The 18,013-nt window shown below is 45.0% G+C and overlaps 1 protein-coding gene across 1 annotated transcript in view; it reads left to right on the plus strand.

Moving 5' to 3' along the window:
- Positions 1-13,379: 13,379 nt before the first annotated feature.
- Positions 13,380-18,013, plus strand: part of DUSP1 (dual specificity phosphatase 1) — a 4,933-nt gene continuing 299 nt past the window's right edge. The window contains exons 1-4 of the mRNA XM_068111294.2: positions 13,380-13,983; positions 14,348-14,463; positions 15,062-15,281; positions 16,577-18,013. The exon at positions 16,577-18,013 is cut by the window's right edge and continues 299 nt beyond it. Coding sequence (XP_067967395.1) covers positions 13,509-13,983; positions 14,348-14,463; positions 15,062-15,281; positions 16,577-16,845 — 1,080 coding nt within the window. The 5' untranslated portion in view covers positions 13,380-13,508 and the 3' untranslated portion in view covers positions 16,846-18,013. The remainder of the gene's footprint in view (positions 13,984-14,347; positions 14,464-15,061; positions 15,282-16,576) is intronic.

Genomic DNA, 18,013 nt, shown 5'->3' on the forward strand with positions numbered 1-18,013 from the left:
TCGATGTTTAAAAAACACAATTATATATTTATATGTGTGTGTGTGTTTGTATGTGCATGTCTGTGAGTGTGTGTTTATGTGTAAATGTTTGTGTGTGTTTGTATGTGCATGTCTGTGAGTGTGTGTTTATGTGTGTGTGTGTGTTTGTATGTGTGTAAGTGTGTGTATGTGTGTGTGTTTGTATGTGTGTATGTTTATGTGTGTGAGTGTGTGTATGTGTGTAAGTGTGTGTATGTGTGTTTGTATGTGTGTGAGTGTGTGTATGTGTATGTGTGAGTGTGTGTATGTGTGTGTGTGTGAGTGTTTGTATGTGTATGAGTATGTGTGTATGTATGTGTGTGAGTGTGTTTGTATGTGAATGTGTGTGTTTGTGTGTGTGTGTGTGTGTGTGTGAGAGAGAGTGTGTGCATGTGTGTGAGTGTGTGTTTGTGTGTGTGTGTGTGTGTGTGTGAATGTGTGTTAGTGTGTGTGTGTGAGTGTGTGTTTGTAAGTGTGTGTATGTGTGAGTGTGTGTTTGTATGTGTGTGAGTGTGTGTTTGTGTGTGTGTATGTGTGAGTGTGTGTTTGTATGTGTGTGTCTGTTTGTATGTGTGAGTGTGTGTGTGTGTGTGTGTGTGTGTGTGTGTGTGTGTGTGTGTGTGTGTTTGTGTGTGTGTGTATAGGCCATGTCTGACAAAAATGTATGAACTCTTTACCGATCATGCCCACTGCAAATGGGACGGCCGGCTTAACATCTTTTTTCACTCACAAAGTGAGCTATCATGACGTCCCCGAAAGACGCATAAAGTCCAAAAGCAGATCATTGTGAATCATGGACCCGAGCTGCGAGCTCGAATCCCGTCCCCATACGATCCATCAATGCGCACATAAGCCACCTGGATGGCGGATTAGAGGTGCGCCGGGCGTCGCCGCCACGGAAACCCGCCGCCATGAACGTTTCATGTCGTTCACGCTCCTTGCTCGCATTGCTCTGACAACAGCAGGTGACGATACTCGGATAGAGGGGACCAGTCAGATTTGTAAACATCAAATGTTTGTTCATACCGGATGCTCTGGGCTTGTAAGCATCTTTGAGCGGCTGTGATGCCGAGAGGACTCATCTCATTTACACATCTGCTCGAGAGGAAGTGGAGATGCAAATGGCAGCAGAAAATGGAGAGGGGGTAGTGGTGAGCACTTGTTACTCCCACGCTCCTCCTGTAGGAATTGCGTCTGGTCTTGAACGTTTCCAGGGATGGCAATGGGCCCTGGACGTAACTCCAATGGACCCTGGACGTAACTCCAATGGACACCTGGACGTAACTCCAATGGACCCCTGGACGTAACTCCACCGCGTGGTGGATTGGTGGATTACACAGTGTGCAAAACTACTTAGAAATTAGTTCACCATGGTCTACTTATAAAATTACACCGTGTGCAAAACTTTATGTCCACGCGAAGTACTAGCAGATTGGACAGTCAGCTTAACCTCCCCATTCGTACTTAATGATGCAATTCCCGCCTGCAAAGCATCGCAGAACGAGAGTCAAGAATGAAACTCAGACAAGATGGCTCAAAGTTGAACTATCCTCACTTGCCTTGATCGTGATGGTTGAAAAAGCTGAGAGTCCGCCATGGTCTCTCCATCTGTCCGAGGTGATCGTGACGGGAAGTGTCACGTGATGATTGCTGGTCCTCGCGACGGTCGTCACCTCCGTGATGCCATTCCCATGGCCGCACTCGGTCTTAACGAGGCATTTCGCACCGGGTGGACCCCCTACCACGTTTTACACACCAACCCGGTCTCCACCCAGGTCAGTGCTCGTGTGCTACATTACAAGATCGCCGTTAATCCGTGTCTGAGTCCATATGGTGCGTTTTACAATCCACTTCCATGCCTTCCGTTCTGATCTTCCCTTTAAGAGTTTAAGGTGTGGGGTTCCATGGCAGGCGTCCGGATCATTGCAGGAACCATTGCTGCATCCGTGGACCGTGGTGCATCACGTGCTGCATCGTTGGAATGCTTGGTGGAGAAGAGGAGAGAGTGTGTATATATATATATGTCTGTCTCACAATACACACACACCATATATATATATGTCTGTCTCACAATATATATATATATATATATATACAGTATACTTAATGTATATATATATATATGTCTGTCTCACAATATATATATATATATACAGTATACTTAATGTATATATATATATATGTATACTTAAAATAAAATAAATATATATATATATATATGTATGTGGAAAAATTACATGCCCAGACCAGGAATCGAACCCAGGTCTTCTGGAAAACCGTACCAGTGCTCTTCCATCTAAGCTATCTAGGCGACCTTGACCAAACATGCAATTTCACCACACATATCATATGATTGCCATTCTCTTTCCGTCAATGCTTCCGGGGCACTCGCTACCAACCATGGGAGCACCAACGGCCTGAACACGAGACAGGGTCTTCCTCCAATGGGAGGGGACAAATACATGTCCTCTATTATAAACACCACTGGGTGCGTAGAGAAGCAATTAGATTAATGAACAGGATTAAATAATTAAATTGATATATGTAGGAAAATTACATGCCCAGACCAGAAATCGAACCCAGTATATACGTATATAGATCGTTCTTTGTAACCACCGACTGACTGACATTAATGTTCGGTCCCTTCCGGGTGTCGTAGAAAGCTGAAATTTGGCGTGCCGACGGACATCGAAGCCGATACAACGAGAAAAATCCAAGAACCATCGGAAATCGTCGTAAATGAAAATTTATGTTAAAAAACCCTAAACGCATACGTTTTAAAAAACAAAAACCTCGATCAATATCTAGCATTTAAAAATTGTAATTTCTATGACTGTAAACTGTGATATAAAATCTCAATGAAAATGTACATAAAAACAGTAAACGCGTCCGTAAAATAAATAAATAATCTAAATTGATATCTAGCTGCAGGTCGGTGATGCTTACTATAATAATAAAGCTTCTATTTATTATGTACCAAATACGAAGGATGGTTTGTTATTGATTACAATAATAATAATAATAATGCATTTATTTTATATAGCGCTTTTCAGGAAGCCCAAAGACGCTTTGACAGAGTGCAAAACATAATGCATAGCAAAACATAAAAACAATTGCAAAACAAGAAGAATCAATAGGGAAATATTCAAAGCACAAAGGAGGGAGAAGGAGAGGAGATAGTCAGGGGTTAGATGCTGTGGGTTAAATGTTGAATGCAGTGTTGAACAGGTGGGTCTTGAGTGATGTTTTGAATGTGGTGAGTGAGGAGGAGTCTCTGATGGTGTGAGGTAGCGAGTTCCAGAGGGTGGGAGCAGCGATGGAGAAGGCCCTGTCCCCCCAGGATCTAAATTTGGTCCGGATGGGGGGGGGGGGGTCAGGAGGTTGGTACCAGCAGAGCGGAGGTTGCGGGTGGGAGTGTGTCTGGAGAGGAGGTCAGCCAGGTAGGATGGGGCCAGGTTATGGAGGGCTTTGTAGGTCAAGAGGAGGATTTTGTACTGGATTCTCTGGGAGATGGGGAGCCAGTGAAGCTTGTAAAGGACGGGGGTGATGTGATCGCGGGTCCGGGAATGGGTGAGTAGACGGGCAGCGGAGTTCTGAATGTATTGGAGTTTATTGGTGATTGTTGAGGGTGAACCATAAAGGAGGCTATTGCAGTAGTCCAGACGGGAAGTGATGAAGGCGTGGATGAGGGTTTCTGCAGCCACGGAGGAGAGGGATGGACGGAGACGGGCGATGTTTTTCAGGTGAAAGAAGGCTGACTTTGTGATCTGTTTAGTGTATTTGTCGAAGGAGAGGGTTTGGTCAAAGATGATGCCAAGATTCCGGATGTGAGGGGAGGTGGATACTGGGAAACCGTCGATGTTGAGGGCAAAGTTATGGGTGGACTTGGTGAGCGTTTTTGGGCCAATGATGATTATTTCAGATTTATCACAGTTAAGCTTGAGGAAGTTGATTTGAAGCCAGGATTTTATTTCAGTGATGCAGTTTGTCAGGATAGAGTGGGTGGCGGTGGAGATGGACTTGGTGGAGATGAAAAGCTGGATGTCATCAGCGAAGCAGTGGAATTGGAGACCATGACGGCGGATTAAGTGACCGAGGGGGGACAGGTAAAGGATGAAGAGGATGGGGCCAAGAACTGAACCTTGGGGGACACCTTGGGGGAGGGGAGCAGTGGGGGATTTGCAGTTATTGATGGAGATGAACTGACGTCTGTCAGAGAGGTATGATTTAATCCAAGAGAGGGCAGTGCCGGTAACGTTAAAGGTGGTTTCAAGTCGGGTGAGGAGGATGGTGTGATCGATGGTGTCAAAGGCGGCGCTGAGGTCGAGGAGGATGAGAATGTTGAGGTTGCCAGCGTCAGAGGAGAGGAGAAGGTCGTTGGTGATTTTGAGGAGAGCAGTTTCAGTACTGTGGTTGGAGCGGAATCCGGATTGGAATGTTTCATACAGGTTATTGGCAGAGAGATGATGTTTGAGTTGAGTGGCTACAGCGCGTTCCAAAACCTTTGACAGAAAGGGTAGGTTGGAGATGGGTCTGAAGTTGTTTAGGGTGTCAGGGTTTAGTCCAGGTTTTTTCAGAATGGGGGTAACAGCAGCAATTTTGAGGGATGGTGGGACGATGCCTGTAGACAGGGAGGAGTTTATTGTTGCAATGATAAGTGGAGAGAGAGCAGGAAGGGAGGCCTTGACAAAGCTGGAGGGGATGGGGTCAAGAGTGCAGGTGGCAGTTTTCATTCCGATGAGGAGTTCAGAGAGGTCAGTAGGGGAGACTGGGGAGAATTGAGACAGGGGATGGCAGGATGCAGCGGTGGTCAAGCTGTTGTAGATGTTTTCAATTTTGCGTTGGAAGAAAGAGAGGAAGGAGATGCAGTTGTCTATTGTGAATGACTGGGTGGTGGTGTTCAGGGGGCTGAGGAGTTTGTTTATTGTAGAGAAGAGTGCTTTTGGGTTTCCGGAGCCAGAGTGCATAATTTGAGAGTAGTAGGCGGAGCGGGCGTGGGAGAGGGCATCTTTATAGTGTTGTATGTGGTCCTTGTAGGCCTGGGAGTTAACTGTGAGACCTGTTTTATTGCGGAGTCTTTCAAGTTGGCGAGCACGAGAACAATGTGTAGGCATACCCCACTACTATATACATACACAGTCCTGGCTAAAAATATTGTTACCCTTACACTTTTTTTTCAAATAATGCACCATTTCATCCAGAAATTTGTTGATATAAAAAAATATTTTGGTATCCACAAATGTATTTCTTTGGTTTGCAATGGAACAAAACAAAAAAGCTGAAAAAATTACGAAGTCTTAGCTTATTCCACACATAAATCCTAAAATGGCCCGGATAATATTATTGGCACCTTTTAGAGGTTGTTAGAAATAATTGGATTTCAAGCAGGTGATTCTCCTTTACTTTGGAATTGAACTCACCTATGCTGAGTTGCATGTGCCTGCAATATAAAAATCATTCATTCAACCAGTTTGAATAGAGAGAAGGCGTCATTCTGCTGTTTTGTGTCACTGTGTGTACCGCAATGAGCATGGAAAAAAATAAAAGAAAAACTAGAGAATTGTCTGAGGACGTCAGACACAAGATTATAGCCAAGCATGGACAATCTCAAGGCTACACGTCCATCTCCAGATACCTTTGTTACGTGCTCCTCCCCAAACCCCGGTCACGGTGTACCTCCGAGCCCCGAGAGGAGTCACGGCAGAAAGATGTGTTATTCTGTATGTCAAAGATCAATGGTGAAACCACACCAATTGTTACCAACAAACAAGTATTGTATTAAGATCACACAAGAATAACAGTACAAAAAACAATAGTAATCAATTGTACAACAAATATATCATTCCTATGATGGTACCATCACTTTCGTACAATATAACTCACTGTGCTCCAAGTGAACGAAAAGAACATCCCCAATGTCTCTATCCCGGCTTCAAGCCAAAGTTGATCCACGCTCCAGTGATCGTCAGAACGTTGTCGAATCGAGACCAGAATCCCTTTCGGTTGACAGTGACAGTCACGCTGCCAAAGATGAGTAAAGTTGCCCTCAAGGCGACTGGGAAATCACTCCTTTGGATATGGACGTTCAACGGCTCCCTTTACGGTGAACCGCAAATTTCCACTCAAAATCCACGTTACACACACACACCAGCTTAACTTCTGGAGGCGGTGAAATGGTTGAAGCGAGGCAAAGAGCCCAGAGTGATGCGAAATCAGGCGCGAGACAAAAACGGCCAACGAGCCTCTTCTCGAGACGCAACTGCCCTCAAACAACGATTCTCTTCGGAATCAACCGCAAAACCTGACCGTCCTGACACGCAGGTTGATCTGTCACAGCAATAACAACTCTGTCGCAGGAATCCCTTTCACAGAAAACCCAAAGTTCACTCGTGACCCTCGTTCGCCAACGTTTGCTCAAGACCTCTAAGCAGCTCGGCCTCTTGTCCGACTCACTCGCTCCGCCTCCTTTTCCTCTTCTTCTTCTTCGTCTTCGTCCGGTTCCGGTTTCTTTTAAAACATTAACTTTTTTTACCTTTTGAAAATAGTAATCTCTATTTCACTTAAACGACAACAATTGTAGTACATGCAACCAAAAATGTTTACAGTGGATGAGAACCACAACAACGGAAGTGACAAATCCGTAACACCTTGATGTTCCTGTGTCCACCGTACACAATGTTATCAGGAAGTTTAAGGCCCATGGCACTGTAGCCAATCTCCCTGGACATGGCCGCAAAAGAAAACTTGATCGAGGATTGCAGCGAAGGATTGTTCGAATGGTGGAGAAAGCACCTCAATCAACTGCCAAACAGATTCAAGCTGACCTTCAGACACAAGGTATGACAGTTTCAACTTACACCATCCGTCACCAACTCAATGAAAGGGGGTTCTATGGTAGGAGACCCAGGAGGACCCACTGCTATTAGAGAGACATAAGAAAGCCCAACTAGAGTTTGCCAAAACACACCTGAACAAGCCAAAATCCTTCTGGGAGAATGTCCTGTGGACAGATAAGACCAAATTAGAGCTTTTGGTAAAGCACATCATCTCTATGTTTACAGAAAACAAAATGAAGCCTTCAAAGAAAAGAAAACACCTTCCCTTCAGTCAAACATGGAGGAGGTTCAGTGATATTTTGGGGTTGCTGTGCTGCCTCTGGCACTGGGTGCCTTGAATGTGTTCACGGCATCATGAAATCAGGAGATTACCAAGGCATTTTGGAGCGCAATGTTGAACCCAGTGTCAGAAAGCTGGATCTCCTTCGAAGGTCATGGGTCTTCACTTGACTACACTTATTTTGTCCAAAGTCTGTGCTACCAAATATTAAGTCTAGGATGTAAATAATTTTATCAATGCCATTTCTTCATTATTTTCTAAGTTAATTAAGGATATATTAAGTTCTGAATGAAGAACAAAGGTTCTGTAATATTAACAGTGAAATAAAGAATTGTGGAGACCAAATACATTTGTCAATTTCAACTTATTTTTATTGAAAATTGTGAGTTATTTGAAAAAAGTGCAAGAATGCCAATATTTGTGGCCAAATATATTTTTGGCCATATATATATATATATATATATATATATATATATATATATATATATATATATATATATATATATATATATATAGTTCGAGGCAAACTCAGCTCTGGGTTTAATCATCGGTGGTGGTCTGAAAGAGGCTTTTTTAATGGCGTCAGCAGCTGTGCACTCACTGCAAAACACCCACTGGGTGATGAAGAATAAGACGAATAGACGAAGTAGAAGAAGAAGAAGAAGCGCTGCAGCTATACTCAGGTACCCCATCCACACAAGTAGCAGTACACCAACTACCTCTATACCTCTCTACTTGGTTTCTTTGTTACACACAATTAATGTCTGGAGATCACGGGTTGATTCATCGAATGCATTTTTTAAGTTGTGAGCACTTTTAGAAGATGATGCGTAACTATTACTAACATTTCTGTCATGATGGCACCATATTTACACTTAAACCCAATTACGTACCATACATATCCTTAAACGTTTTTAACATCGCTTACCTCGTATGATCATTATCGATCTGTAATCGTTCATATACACTCGTTGATGTTACTTGTGTGTCTCTACTGTTGTGGCGGTTACCTTATGTGCAGGTAACCGCATGTGGCGGTTACCTTATGTGATTACCTTATTTGGGCATAATACACGTGCACGGGCCTGTTGGACTTGTGGTTGTGCGGACGTGACGCACGCGCGGTTGCCGGAGCCACGCCCTCCGAAGAGGGCTTTTGGCCTTATATAAGCGTGCTGACTTCCGTTCGAGTTTAGTGTGCTGGATCTTGCTGTTACAATAAACCATCTTCGAACCCTACGAATGGCCTCGTTCTCTCGCCTTCCGCGACTCCTAAACTGTCTGTCTGTTCCCCTCTCTGTCAGTTCGTCGACCGCAACCCCTTGTGCTTAAGCTCTTCCATGATCCTCGACTTCTGCATTAACTTCCGGAATGGTGTCGAGGAATTGCTCTCACTAACGAAGAACCCGTCCTTCGCTGGGTTCTTCGTTAAGATAATTCCACCCGGAATTAGGGTATGACTTGTAATACTCCCTCCCACCAGGAACGGTGCTATACAATACATACTGTATTTACTGTACATAGAGAGAACTGGGGTCCTCCCCCCACCCCGAACACTATTCCATAGAGTGATTCTGGAGTAAAATAAGAATTCTATAATACAGTATATATAAAGCTCTTTCTAACCACTCATTCACTCACTCACGAATATAAATGTTTAGTACCTTCTATGTGGGGTAGAAAGTTCAAATTTCACATACTGCTGCAACTCAAAAGCAATATCCCAGGAGAAATCAAAAAACCTTTGGAAAATGTCCATAAATAAAACTATCCGAAAATAAAAGTCGGCCAGTGTAGCCTCAGTCTGCTCATTGAATGGCACATGACCCAAGACAATGGAGCTGACACTGGAACTGGTTGCTAGGCAGCGGTAACAAGCACTCGTTCTCCCTCTTATTCTACAACCTTTTCCGTGTTTACATGAAAATTTACTGCAGCTGTAAACTTTTAAATAAAGAGCTCATTCTAATCACTAATTGTTGATTTATTTGAGTTATTTAGCTATTTGCAGAATGCAAGCGCAATGGGATTTTAAAACAGTCGAAGGCGACCGGACTTTACACATTAAACCGGACTTAGAAAGGAAGCAATTACAAGTGATTCCTATGTCTCTGTCTTTGATCTATGATGTGCTTAAGTATTTATTGGTTTTAAAAATCGCTAATTAGTAAGTGGTCATAGTAATGAGCAATTTGTTATTTACGAAGTGATTGTTGTAAGAATAGCACACTTTAAGTATTGCATATGTAATTATATTGAATTTTGGGTCACATGACTTGCCATTTTTTGGTCATTGTTTGATTCAGTTAATTATGAATATGCAACATTTTTAGTTTATCTTTTGGCTTGAATATCATTGTAACCTCATGCTCTTGAATAGAAATCTCCCACACAATCCACATCATCAACAAGAAAGAGCAATCAGAGATTGCAGACCCTCGCCAGGATGTGTATTTGTGGTTTTTAAGGCTTTTGTGGTAAAACAAATATGGCGGCCGAACCACGTGACCGATGTGTCATTTTTTCTAAGGTGTAGCCCATAGGGCTAAGCAGTCCAGAACAGTGTTTGTCCATCCGTCCCCTCAAACGTATACCAATCGGAGCTGAGGATATGGTCACATGACAGCGTGATGTGATTACGTCGGTTTAAGTGGTTTAAGGTTTAAGCATTTGAGCAAGCACTCCATTCAAAACTGTTAAGGAACGGCTGGCTTGGCAAGCGCTAGCTAGCTGCTTGGTAAATGAGCACACCTTCAACCCTTGTGGGGTATATAGATTATAGTAGACCTTCCCTCAGTTCTGTAAGTAGAACTTACCTCATGGATATCGGGATTCCTCCATATTTCTTTGTTTAATGTTATAAACAGTATTAGCGACTGTTTAAAAAGCTAATCATACGTGTTTGTGGTTTATAGTATTTTGCAAGTCTTGCTACGCCCCTGTTAGACTTTGGGTCTTGTTTTATCTCCACCAATTTATCCCTAGGTGACGGTCAATAAATTTCATCTTGATCGGATGAAGTTTTGTACTTGTCGATTTATGACGTCACAATAAAGACCATCATTAATGACATCATCATTAACATATGTTTTCCCCATGGGAAGTGCTTTACAATGAGCCACCTTTAAAAAAATTTCCATGAAGCGGTTTATATATAAGGTGTCGAGGTGCAAAGTTCTTCTGTTTTTCCAAGATGGCGCCTACCACGTGTCCTTGTGCCGTCATAATTATCATTAAAATTCCATGTCCGGGGTCTTAAGCCCTGCTGTATCTGGAGCTGCGATATGAAATGGTGGAGCCCATGGTGGAGATCATTGCCACGTAGCTCTTCATCCAAAAACATCATAGGTAGTGACGAGGTGAAAAGTGCAAAGCAATGGACAAAAAGAAAATGCACAATTCTACTTCCGCCATCCAAATTTACTTACAACTCCTTTTGTTCCGTTCTGCCCAATCAAAAGGAAACTTATCAAAGTGCTCGCCATCTTGGTGACGTCACTGCATTCTGGTGGGTGTATAAAAAAGCTCCATGTTGCAGGGATGCTGTTGTTACCACACGTACACGGAGCAGCGAAAAGCGGGGTAAAGTAATTGATTGACAGTGTCTGTCTGTCTGTCTACAAACGTCAGTTTATGATCGAGGAACAAATTATTTATATTTAATGTTTTATTTTGAACATGAATCGGAAAACGAACCTGTGGTTTTACTGTACTTTGGCTCTGGATTCGTCTTGATCGGACATGCGCGGAGAGGAGTGAGATTTCTTTTTTACTTCCTGTCTGTCTGCCAAACAAAATTGAAAATCATTACAAACAGGAAACCTGTTCTGCTTTTAAGGACGTCAAAAAGGACACAAACAACAGGTACGAATAACTCGTGTGGCGTGTGAAACAAGCATTCTGAGTATTGCGCTGCAATACATGTCCCCTCCGGCAGTCTGTCGTCCGGAAAACGGTTGGGGAAATTACCAAAGTTCAAAGTGCCATAACTTTGTCAAAAATGATCGAAACGTCGTGAAGTTCGAACTTGATCTGTAACTTATCATGAGGAAACCATGTGCCAAGTTTGAAATCATGAGCATTAAGAGTTTAGAAAAAAAAGTCCGGGAAACTGTTCTTTGCGTGACGGACAGACAGACTGACAGACCGACAGACTGACAGACGGAGGGACGGAGTGCAAACCTATAGTCCCCTCCGGTGTACACCGGTAGGGGACTAATAAGGTGGTTTAAAAGACACTGCGTCAACAGCCATAAACCTCCAGAAATATTTTTTCAATAACTTTTAAATTCTAAATTTAAGTTCTTTAAGTAGTTGAACACGAGAACAGAAATTACGTTTTTGGCACTCTCAAAACCCTTCTGATTATCAGTTCTTGGACAAAATATTAGAACGTCATCAGGACCAATCAAATTCGCCGCTCGAAGACCACGCCCATATCCTTGTTTCTCAAGACTGCGAGGGGTAACGTGTTCGATGAACTCTCTAGTTGCTGATGTTTCAAATACCATCCCATCACCCACCCTCTGGGGGCTGGCAGGATGGCTTTTGGCTTAGGCAGGATGGCTTAGAGGTACAAACACTCCCCTCTAATAAGGTATGTGGTCACGTGGGTAAGAATGGGTAGGGAGAGAAGGATGTACAGGTTGGACAAGATGGATACAGCCACAAAGTCCGAAAGACAGAAGTGGCAGGAAAACCTTGAAACTTGGAAAGGTGGGCATGGGGAGTATTAATGGGGGTCGAGAAGATCTTGGTTACGTACCTGTGATGCTGCTGAACAGGTGTCTTGAAACCTTGGGTGGAGGAATGCGATGGAAGAGAATGGGAAAGGTGGTTCCACGTAGGTGGAAAAACAAAACGAGGAACGAAATCTGAATGAGTTTTTTTTATGAATGAATATAATTTTTTGTGAATATGAATGACTTTTTATATGAACTGTTTTTACGGGAAAGGATTTTGTGGGTTTCGTTTCCTTGTGATTGTGAACTTTATCCTTTAAAAGTTGAGCGCGTCATTACATTCGATTCACAGATCAATATCGACCATTTTTCGTACTGATAATGATTTATGCTCAAAACTTATAAATCGGTGAAGTGCACACGTGACCATCGAACACTGACCCTTTTGGATGATAATGCTGAGATCTCTATTCGTATCATGATCACGAATCACGAATCACATCCAAATCAAAGATTTCACTTCAACGGTTCAGTTTGAATTTGAAAAGTCAGGAAACTTTATACGAAGCTCAATCGTGAAGTCCCACGGTCATGGAACGTCATGTACAGAGCCGATTAATGATCTAATAGATATGATGATGATGCAATCGTTTGACTTCTCCTCCTCCCCTTGCTCCTCCCCGCCTCTCCGTCACACCCGCTCTCCTCTCTCCGTCGCCCCGCCCTCCTCTCTCCGCCGCCCCGCCCTCCTCTCTCCACTCCCCCCTAATTTGCATCGCGCTGTTCAAATGTTCCGAAAAAAACTCGTTTTACTTTGTCCGAGTTCAGGAGCAATTGCACTCACTCGGGTTGCTTTTCCCTATCGACCCACTCGGAGTTAATCGGGTTTCACGGAAGCCATGACGCGGACAGGTAGGTAGGGGTCCCGGGGGCTTTCCCAGAGTCCCTCGGAGTTTCCAAACGAGTGGGGTCGTTCCCAATATACAACTGATCGAGGGGGTGGCACTGGATTCCGGAAAGTACAATAAAACTTTCCTTCATTAATAAACTGTTCAATTTGCTTCTCTATTTGGAATTCGCCATTGCGAGTATCGCTACCCGAAATACGCATACGGAATACCCATATATCGGAAAATTATGGAATAACTTTTACAGGGTTTGGATAGAGAAATATAATTGGCCTCGGGGATTTACAAATCGCAAACTTCGGTGAAGTCGATTTTAAAGAGGTGGAATGTTTTAATGACGTCATCACATCGCCACGTCGTTTGAATGAAAAGAAGGTATTTTCCGGCTGTATTTCGATAATGTGACAGTGAGCCCTCCCACATCCTCTACCCCAGTTGGAATACCGCATCGGCCTGGCGTCATCGATTCACGAAGTTCTGCAATCGGTGCGAAAAGCGATTAAAGCGTGAGAGCGATTTAATTATCGGAGCGTTTCACAGGGCGGAGCGGACGGAGGGCGGGAACATGACGTCACTAGGATGTAACGCCAAACAAGGTGAGATGACGCTCGGGCTCTGCCTTTATAACCGAGCTACAGGAAGTCATTGAGTATTTCGATCGAGAGCGAGACCTCGCGAGGTTCTCCCATTCAGACGCGCAACAATTACCCGGCGTCCTCAACGACCGAGCCGAAGCGTCACCACGGCGCATGGCCCCGTGAGCTCGGGCGCCACACCCGCAGCGATGGTCGTCATGGAGACCTGCGACGGGTCGAGGAGAGCCCTGACCCTGCTGGGCGCGCTCGAGTGCGATTCGCTGCGCGCGCTCCTGCGAGAATCGAGCGACAACGGCGAGCGGTGCAGAGACCGCGAGAGGGACTCGGCCGTGCTGGGCAGGTGTCTCCTGCTCGACTGCCGCTCCTTCCTGGCGTACAGCTCCTCGCACATCTGCGGCTCGCTCAACGTACATTCGAACCCCATTTTGCTGCGGCGTCGGGTGCGCAGGCACCACGGCCCTGGTCCTGGCCCGCTACCCCTTTCTCAGCTCGTGCCGAGCGCCGAGGCTCGGGCGAGGCTCCAGGCGGGACTTTACTCGGCGCTGGTGCTGCTGGACGAGAGGAGTCGGGACGTCGGCACGCTGCGGCCGGACTGCACGCTGGCCATCGCGGCCGTGTCCCTGGTGGAACAGTCTCACGGGATACCCGTGTACCTCCTCAAAGGTTAGCGCGTGGCCATTTCGTACCTGATTGGATATTATATATAATAATCTATCAATTATACACTAATATAAACCATCTCCAGTAATCAGATAAACTGAATGATTGAATTAACGTGGTGTTCATAGAGTGCATGATGCCCTCTACCTGTATCAAATTTCCTGGTATTAAATAATTCCAAAATCCCAGTATATTTTGAGTATTAGCCTGAAAAACATTTTCTTGTATTGCTGTTTCCCTGAGATGTCCGTAAAATATATTTAAAGACATTCCAGAGTGGAATCTCATTCCAGCTGAGCAACATTCTTTTTTTTTTTTATTGTCTTGGTCGTAAAGTATTCCTCTATTTCCGCCTTTTGTTTCCCAGGTGGCTACGAGTTGTTTTGCCAAGAATTCCCAGAGCTGTGCGTCAGTTCCAGTTCGAATCCTTCCACCACGTGCAAGGCATCCACACGTCTCGCGACGACCGGAAAAGGCGACCAGGTATAAACCCTCCGCCATTACCTGCCGAGCACACGTGATCGTCCAGCTCGAGGATATCTGAACCCACAGTGTCACATCTTGTGGACTTGAAATATGTAATCTTCCCTAAATGGCAATGCCTATGTCACCAAAATTGGCCTCGGGGATTTACAAATCGGGGAGCAGGGGAGAATGGGGGGATGGGGGGAAAGGGGAAGGGAGGGGGGAGGGGGAAGGGATGGGGAGGGGAGAGGTGGAGAGAGTGGGGGGAGGGGAGGGAGGGGGCCATCAGTAGCGTGGTACAATCGCCCTTGACTAATCTTGGTTAGACCCGGAGACCTTGTGTGTGTATATCGCTCCGGATGCCACACGATTCCTAGACATGGCGCACATGGTGCGTGGGCAATATCTGATGACTCCTTGTTCTGGTGCTGCGGGTTGGAGGCGGCGGACATTCTGTCCTGTGCCGTGTATTTGAACAGGTTCCAAATTTGGGGGGCTTTACCTTCCATGCCTTGTGACTCATACGCTTCCGAATGATTGCAAGAATTATTTATTTAATCTAAAGTCCCTTGAAATGTCCTTTGTTTTGGATGTGAACTCAGGTGTTCTCTTACAGGGTGGACCAGTAGAGATCTTGCCTTTTCTCTACCTGGGGAACGCGATGCACGCGGCCCGGCGGGAAGCGCTCGACTCGCTTGGAATCACTGCGCTGCTAAACGTCTCGTCTGACCTTCCCAACCACTTTGAGGGTCTTTTCACCTACAAGTCTATTCCCGTGGAAGACAATCAGAAGGCTGACATTGGTGCCTGGTTTCTGGAAGCCATCGACTTCATCGGTGAGTTTATATTTCTAATAGTCATCGGGCTTTGAGTGATTCATGCATCACTCATGGGATGGCCACGGACATTAGGAGACACCGTTGTACTTTTAGATGAAATGCAATGCCATTGGATAACCGTGGACAAATCGGTGTGATCCATGGGATTTTAACCTGAGATATTTGGGATGTTTGGAGTCAAAAGCTGAAACTGTCCTGAAGAAGTATTTCTGCTTTGGAACATCATCCGTCGCAACCTCAGTTGAAAAAAAAACCCATTTGACTCTCAGGGTAGTTTGAATGCGATTCCGTTGGTATCAGTTATTCGAGTAATGCACGTGATGCTTTGTAGTTGAGTCACCATGCCTCCACGTGTTTTGACTTGCCACGCAAGCGTGAAGGGTAGGTGTGGTCGCCTGAACCTGGTGATAAGTATGCAAATTGGCGGTCTCGCCATCAGTACCACCGCACGTATATTGGCGATTGGGTGGCCATTTTTGACTGTGGCACTTTCCCAACGGACGCAGTCATGACCCTGAGAGCCATCGACAGATCAAAGGAGGGGAAGAATTTGTGGCCTGATATAGTCAGCGAGAATGGCGTGCCGAACCGATATGTCAGGCCGCATGCAGGCCCACATATTAAACCGCTGATGCTTTTAAGGCCCCGAGCTACATGCGCAGTCCAACGACTGATTCCTGTTTGCGGAATGTCACAAAGAGGTTTGTCATTTCTGACGTCTGTGGTTGCTTATTTCACCCACCCATTTTTATGTTCAATCACGTTTTCCTTAGGGTGTTAGGATAGCCCTGGTGGTATTTGCAGCTCTCCTCGAGGTGAAAGTATTGGGGGTGACTCGATTAACAGTCATGTTGGTATTTTATTTGTGGGTTGTACCCATGATGCACATCCTGTTAAGTTTTGAGAAGGAAATCCTAGAATCTAGATGCTGTGCTCCGTATCAAAAGGCAGTGTTTCCTTTCAGTCAAGTTTTCAAACATTTACCTGTCACCTGCATGTTTACCACTTTCTTGTGAACCTAAACCATCTTGGTGAACCTCAACATTTGGTGGTTTTCCAACATCTGCGGCATTCTTTCTTGGTGTAACCTTGTGTTCTGTAATGGGCTGATGATTATGATGATCTTGGCATTGGCCTAGATTACAGAAGGGAGCCCTCTGGATTTTTAAGTACGAATTAACACAAAGACGACCGGATTTGTTGGGTGGAAAAACTTTGCTAACCCTAACCCTAACCCTAACCCTCCGTAACCCGTCTCTCCATCCTCCGTCCGTGCCCCGTTTCATTTGCAGACTCGGTGCGCCAGGGCGGTGGACGCGTGTTCGTGCACTGCCACGCCGGAATCTCCCGTTCCGCCACCATCTGCCTCGCATACCTCATGAAAACGCAGAGCTTGCGTCTCGACGAGGCCTTCGACTACATCCGGGAACGGCGGAGCGTTATTTCTCCCAACTTCAACTTCCTGGGACAGCTGCAAAGCTTCGAGGCTCAGATCCTGTCTCCTGACTCATCCCGGTCTCAGCCGGAAGTCTTGCCGCCCACAGACATCCCCGCAGAATAGCTCCTCGGATTTCGCTCTTTTCATCGGCTCTTGGGTCCGAGGCACGGTGGCAAGCTGGCCTTGTCTGTCCATTCCTCGAGAACGTCGTAATAGCAGATGCGGTTTGCGGTGGGACTTGACCAGCAAAACTTGTGGACAATAAGAGTTTGAGAAAAGAGCATTTTCTTTCTCGGTAGGATCCCATCTGCTCGATTGCAAGCACAGTCTATTTCCCGATATTTTGTGTGCAATATATTTATTATTGTATTATTACCGGTCCAGTACAAGGGCATTAATCAAAGGAATTGTTAACAGCACTGTACATACTTCCTTAATCCAGATCACTGTGCATTTTCGAACTTGCAATACATCATGGTAGCCAATGGTTTCCCCGTCATGAAACCGAACCGTCTACGATTCCTCACGTCCTGCCCTTTATCAATCCGTCGTGTGAGACCCGCGTCACCTGGACTTCCACGTCGAGATGGAGGGAGGTCGTCGAGATGTGATGGCTTCGTTTGTTTTTCACCTCGAGCTGATGTGCGGATCAACTGAAGATGGTGCAATCTACTGAGTTTCTCCAGGTTTCAACGAGTATCTTGTGACCAAAGCTGGAAGTGTTTGAGTTCCGATATCGATTCTAACGGACCATCGAATAACAAATCCATGAGGCACTGATTTCTTTTTTTTATTATTATTTCACTGTTTTCAACTGTACATTCAACTTTTTTTTGTCTAATTCGTCTATTTTTTCACTAAAATGGAATTTCTAGTACTGTGTTCCAGTCAAAGTACTCAATGTATAAGGTACCAGCATATAGCAATAATGTTTTGCTACCATACCTCTTACTGAAGTTGCTGTTTTGACCTGTTTGTCGCTGTCTTGTGATTTAATTTCTCAGGTTTCACCGACAAGTCCTGATTGGTGGCTGGTTCTTTTCTCAGGCCTGCGGTGATTGGTCGAAAGGGCCTCGGTGCCTATTTGTTGACGATTCCATTCTTCCATTTCTGATTGAAAGGTCGATTTCGCACCGGTAAAGAGAGTTCATCGTGCGTGAGGCCCTGATAACCCAGCCACCCAGGCATACTATATAGGGTCTTCAATCACTTTCTGGAGTGTCATGCACTCCTTGCAACTGCCTGGCTTAATAAGGACCAGAGCTCGTGAGTTAAGTGTCTACGTTCGACC

The sequence above is a fragment of the Myxine glutinosa genome, chromosome 3, assembly GCF_964187855.1.
Source record: "Myxine glutinosa chromosome 3, kmMyxGlut1.1, whole genome shotgun sequence".
NCBI lineage: Eukaryota > Metazoa > Chordata > Myxini > Myxiniformes > Myxinidae > Myxine > Myxine glutinosa.